Genomic DNA, 5,021 nt, shown 5'->3' on the forward strand with positions numbered 1-5,021 from the left:
GAGGCAGAGGCGGGCATATTTCTCTGAGTTCAAGGCTAGCCTGATCTCCATAGTGAATTCCATGCCAATCAGGGCTATGTAGTAAATCTGTCTTGAACAAACAGACAACATGAAAATTGAGACCATATGAGCACATGAGATTTTAAACCATATCAGAAAAGCCAGGCTCAAGAACTTACTGCACACACCAGATCAAGGGAGAGCAAAAGTCACTCACCCGATGCTACAGGGGATCACCTAATATGTGCACTAGAGGACCAACAGACAGAATTGCCAACTGCCCCTGGGCTTCAGCTCAGCATGGTTCCTCAGGGCCTTAGTTCATCAATCCAGCCCAACTGCTGTCTGGTCCACAGGTCTGCCCTAAGCTCCTGTGCCTTGCCTCAAACCGTTACATCTGGGTGCCTTAATATCTCACTTGATTGTCTACAGGAACTCCTTCTGTCCTATCCCCCCTCTGCCTCTGCCTTCTGAAAGACCTCTTTTGTAGTGGTGCTGTATGCATGTAAGTGTGTGTGTGTGTGTGTGTGTGTGTGTGTGTGTGTGTGTGATGTGTTGCTGGGCTGGGAGGGGTTAACTCAGAACAAGAAACCATGTCGAATGTATGGATGTCCTGCTGCTAATAACACGCACACACAGATTCCTTTTCACAATATGGGGTACAGATGTGTCTTTATAATACACAACAATACAGCAGCGGCACATCTGTCCCTGATCCCTGGGTTGTAGTGAGAGAACTGTTGCCGTCACCAGGATTCAGATCACAGCTCACCCGTAACTCCTGGTGCACAGGCTGCCGTGGTTTGCTGGGTGGGTTTTGTTGCTTTGCTTGTTTCGCCCTTCCTCAATCTTTTCTTTGTCTTTTCTTTCTCTTCCTTCCTTCCTTCCTTCCTTCCTTCCTTCCTTCCTTCCTTCCTTCCTCCCTCCCTCCCTCCCTCCTCCCTCCCTCCCTTCTTGATTTATTTGCCCTGCCCTCTTTTCCCAGGATCTGACTATGTAGACTCCCTGCTCCCAGGGCTGTGTGGCCACCACACCAGGGGAGATTGTTTGTTTTGGCCACAAATGAAACAACTCTCACCCTTTACACATTCATTAAAATCAACCCATCTGATCTATTTTACTAGAATTATTGTTTTACTTTGCAGCCCCTGCTCGACTTCAACTTGTAGTCCTCCTCATATTTCTGGCCCCCAGACACTGGGATTATGGGCAGGCACCATTGACCTCTACACTTCCTGCACCCCTAATCCAATGCTGGAGATAGAACCCGAAATTCTGTACGTGCATTCAAGGCACTGTGCTACATCCCAAGCTTGTTCTGATTGAGAACACTTTTTAAAAATATGTGCTTATTTGGAGGATGGGAGACACATGCTTGCCATTGTGTGTGTGTGTGTGTGTGTGTGTGTGTGTGTGTGTGTGTGTGCATGTATATGCATGCATGTGCCACAGCACATGTGTGGAGGTCAAAGGACAATTTGCAGGAATCATTTTTCTCTTTCCACCCTGTGGGTTTTGGGGGGACCAAACCCAGGTCATTAGGCTCAGCATCAAGTGCCATTACCTGCTAAGTCACCTTCCAGCCCCCGATCTTCTCATATGTAGGGAAAGACATGTGCTAGCAAGAAAGTAAAAGGCACAAGAAGAGAGAGAGTACACGTGGAGTTTTGTTTTATTTTTTTACAACATAGGGTGGAGGGCAGAGAGGAGTTCATCCGAGTTGGAGGGCAGGGTAAAATTGTGGGAGCTGAACGGCCCCTCTCTGCTGCCAGCCCGGCGAACTGGAGGGAGAGAGACAGTGGCTGTGCCCAGAGGCAGCAGGAAGAATTGCTCCCCATGACAGTAGTTCCAGGTGACACTCAGATGCAGTTTTGAGACTTCCTCTCGTTCGTGAACTTGGTTCTCAGTTATTGTCGCCAACTTTGTCGCATTCACACTTGGTATTTTGAGGATTTTTATATCCACCCCCCGGCTATTATTATTAAAAAAAAAAAAAAAAAAACAGTTGGTTTTCATTCAGCACAAGTGCCACCAAGAACACGTCCTGAGAAGAAAATGTCCTGTCCAAGAGTAAAAGCATTTCTTGTGTGGTAAACTGAGCCGCAGTTTTTCAAGAACCAGCTGGCCCTTCCTGTTCATAGAAGCCAGGATAAGCTGTTCTGCCTGCTCAGGGGGTCCGGCTGGTCCTGATTCCTGTCCTGCTCCAGCCTCGAGGAGTCACAGGTTACTGCACTTCAGCAGGATCTCAGCAAGTGCAGCAGGCTCTGCAGGGCTTCCGGTAGCCCCTGGCCTGTGAGAGCGCTGCAGGCCCGGAGCTCCCAGCAGCGGTCTTGGAACCTTTCCAGGCCCAGCCTGTTTCTGATTTCAAGCAATGGAAGAGCATCGGGGGCCTCCTGCTTGTTGGCCAGTACCAAGAAAGGGACACCGGCCATGTTGGGGTCTTCCAGGACTTCCTCAAGCTCAGCCACCGCCTCAGGCAAGCGGGCTTCATCTGTGCTGTCCAGCACATATACAAGGATGCTAGTGCCTTCCAGATAGTCCTTCCAGGTGGCCCTGAGCTGGCTCTGTCCCCCAATGTCCCAGAGAATCAATGACACATGTCCGGGAGCTTCAAGAGGCTCTACATTGAAACCCACCGTGGGTAAGGTCTCTACCAGTGGATTCCCTTTCAGTTTGTACAGGATCGTGGTCTTGCCAGCAGAGTCCAGGCCCATCATTACCACCTGGGCTTCTCCCTTGTGGCCTCTGGAATTCACAGAGCCCATGGCGGTCACGGATAAATGCAGCTGCAGGAAGGCTGGGGGTTCACATCAGCTGTTCTTTTTTTATGGAGAAATGCAAGCCGGTGCAGACACACTGAGCGTCTACCCTAGAACAGAATAAGTCATTTCAGGGAAGGGTTTCAGACCCAGGCTGGACCTTTGAAAGGTCCAGGGTGTGAGGAAGTGTGACTCACCGGCAGCTGACCCGTCTCTGGCGCTGCTCAAGGACTGCCTGAAGAGACAGAACTCGGGTGTCCTTCCCAGGCAGCGAAAGCAAAGGGGAGATGAGGCTCCAGTCAGACCCTATTCAGTAGCGGCGGCAGAAAGGGGTTTTCAATTCAGCACAGTCTGTGGCCTCTAACCCTTCTGTTTTCCTCCCTAAACCCAGAAGTGGCAGCACACTGCATTCCAGACTGAGCAGAGAAGCCAGGTCACCGAGCGCTGACTTCTTGGAACTCCTCCCAGGACCAGCACACTGGCCTCTCCAATATCTATTGACAACCGCCGCGGACTCAAGCACATTTGAGTCAGAGCCAAGAAGTGTTCTACACCATCTAAAAAGGCCTCTAGAACACCCCACACGGTTTTTAAGAAACCCTGATCTTTAAGGCCTACGAATTGACTACAACTTAGGAAAAACTGGGGGGAGGTAAGAGAAGGAACACAGCACCCCTGGGAGTGTGCCCCCAGGAGCCTTATTCACTCCCACAAGCATTGAGGTTACCTCTGTGGTGTGCCTGGACCCGGGCAGGCGTCCCTCCACTAAGGCACTCCACCACCAAGCTGCTTTCTGCTGGTCGCCACGTCCTAAGAGGGAGGCCTGAAGGAAGTACAGTGGCTGTTGCAACTTGTTCTCTGTGTACTTCCTCTCAAGTGGCTAGGGCAGACAGCCTCCTAGATTGGGGATGTGCCTCGGAGACATCTCAGCTCTCCGGTTGTCGGAGGAACCCAGCTCAGCACCAAGTCTCATTTACAGCAGCAGAGTCCCCGGGGTCTGTGGGCAGTCCAGCACCAAGTCCCATTTATAGCCGCCGAGTCTCCGGGGTCTCTGGGGACTACACAGGCGCAAAGGAGTGCCACCTTTAGCTGCTTTCTGTTGTCCTGTCCTTGATTGCCGTGACCTCCCTGGGAATTCCTCCCTGGGAATTCTGAAACACAGGCGATTTGGCACGACATGCATGAATGCTTTTCTGGTGCCTGGAGAGGCTTTGATTTGCCAAACTGTAAAGCTTGTAGGAATCAAAACGGACTCACTTGTCAAGCCCTAACAAAAAAGGAGGCAGAAATATTGAATTAATTAATAATAAATTAGTAAACAAAGGAGGGGATCTTGTGCATGCATGACTGATAAGAATATCCATAAAATACTCTACTAGGACCACAACCTTACACACACGCTCACATGCACACACTGGTTATATACAAAGGTGTCTGCCCAACAACTGTTTAATCTTGGAATAGCACTACCCTTTTTTGTCTTTCTTTGTAGCCTAAGATGCTTTCAAAATAGTTATGCAATCCTCTTACTGGGTGCATGTACATGTGTGTATATGTGTGTGGCGTTTGAGCATGTTTGTGTGAGTGTATCCACATGCACGAACATGTGCATGCTTGTGGTGGCCATAGGTCATTGTCAGGTTTCCTCTTCAGTTACTCACCACCTTGCTCTCTGAGACAGGGTCTCTCACTGACCCCCAAGGCCCTGGTGTCTATCTGTATACCTGGACCTCAACCTTTCCCTAAGACACCCTACTGTGGAGCTCACTGACTTGGCTAGACTGGCTGGCCAGCAAGCTTCAGGGGTCTTCTTGTCTCTGGCCCCCAGTGCTGGGGTGACAGGTGAATGTCACTGTGTCCACATGGGTGTTGTACTCAGGTCCTCATAGTGTATGGCAAGTGCTTTATTAACTGAGCCATCTCTACATCTCCTTCCTCCTCAGTTTGTCCTTCAAAAACTTCATTTGCCCCAACTGTCCTTGAATGAACACACAGTTTCCCTGGGTACATGGACCCACGTTGATGGGTTCTGTTGTCCCAAATAAATAGCATTAGACTTCAGAGAGTCCCTCTGGTTAATCAGACAGAAACCTATGTGTGTTAAAATGTAGAGTGTGATTCTAAACAAAAACTCCTCCGAAAGTGTGTGTGCATATAGATACACACACACACACACACACACACACACACATTCAAATACACACATATATGTCAAGGTAAATCTAAATAACTGTTAATGTAGTGGATCTATGGGAGGAAGGA

General features: G+C 49.5%; 1 protein-coding gene across 3 annotated transcripts; it reads right to left on the bottom strand.

Moving 5' to 3' along the window:
- Positions 1–1,654: 1,654 nt before the first annotated feature.
- On the bottom strand, positions 1,655–4,031 carry Arl11 (ADP ribosylation factor like GTPase 11). Of its 3 annotated transcripts, none has more exons than XM_037208478.1 (2): positions 3,487–4,031; positions 1,655–2,869 (listed from the first exon to the last, which is right to left on the bottom strand). In XM_037208478.1, exon 2 carries the CDS (start codon positions 2,763–2,765, stop codon positions 2,235–2,237), a length of 531 nt encoding a protein of 176 aa, XP_037064373.1. In that variant the 5' UTR covers positions 2,766–2,869; positions 3,487–4,031; the 3' UTR covers positions 1,655–2,234. The 3 variants fall into 3 exon arrangements, with proteins under 3 accessions (XP_037064373.1, XP_037064372.1, XP_028726185.1); XM_037208477.1 differs by having other exon boundaries at positions 1,655–3,065; XM_028870352.2 differs by having other exon boundaries at positions 2,957–4,031.
- Positions 4,032–5,021: the final 990 nt, after the last annotated feature.

The sequence above is a fragment of the Peromyscus leucopus genome, chromosome 9, assembly GCF_004664715.2.
Source record: "Peromyscus leucopus breed LL Stock chromosome 9, UCI_PerLeu_2.1, whole genome shotgun sequence".
Lineage (NCBI taxonomy): Eukaryota > Metazoa > Chordata > Mammalia > Rodentia > Cricetidae > Peromyscus > Peromyscus leucopus.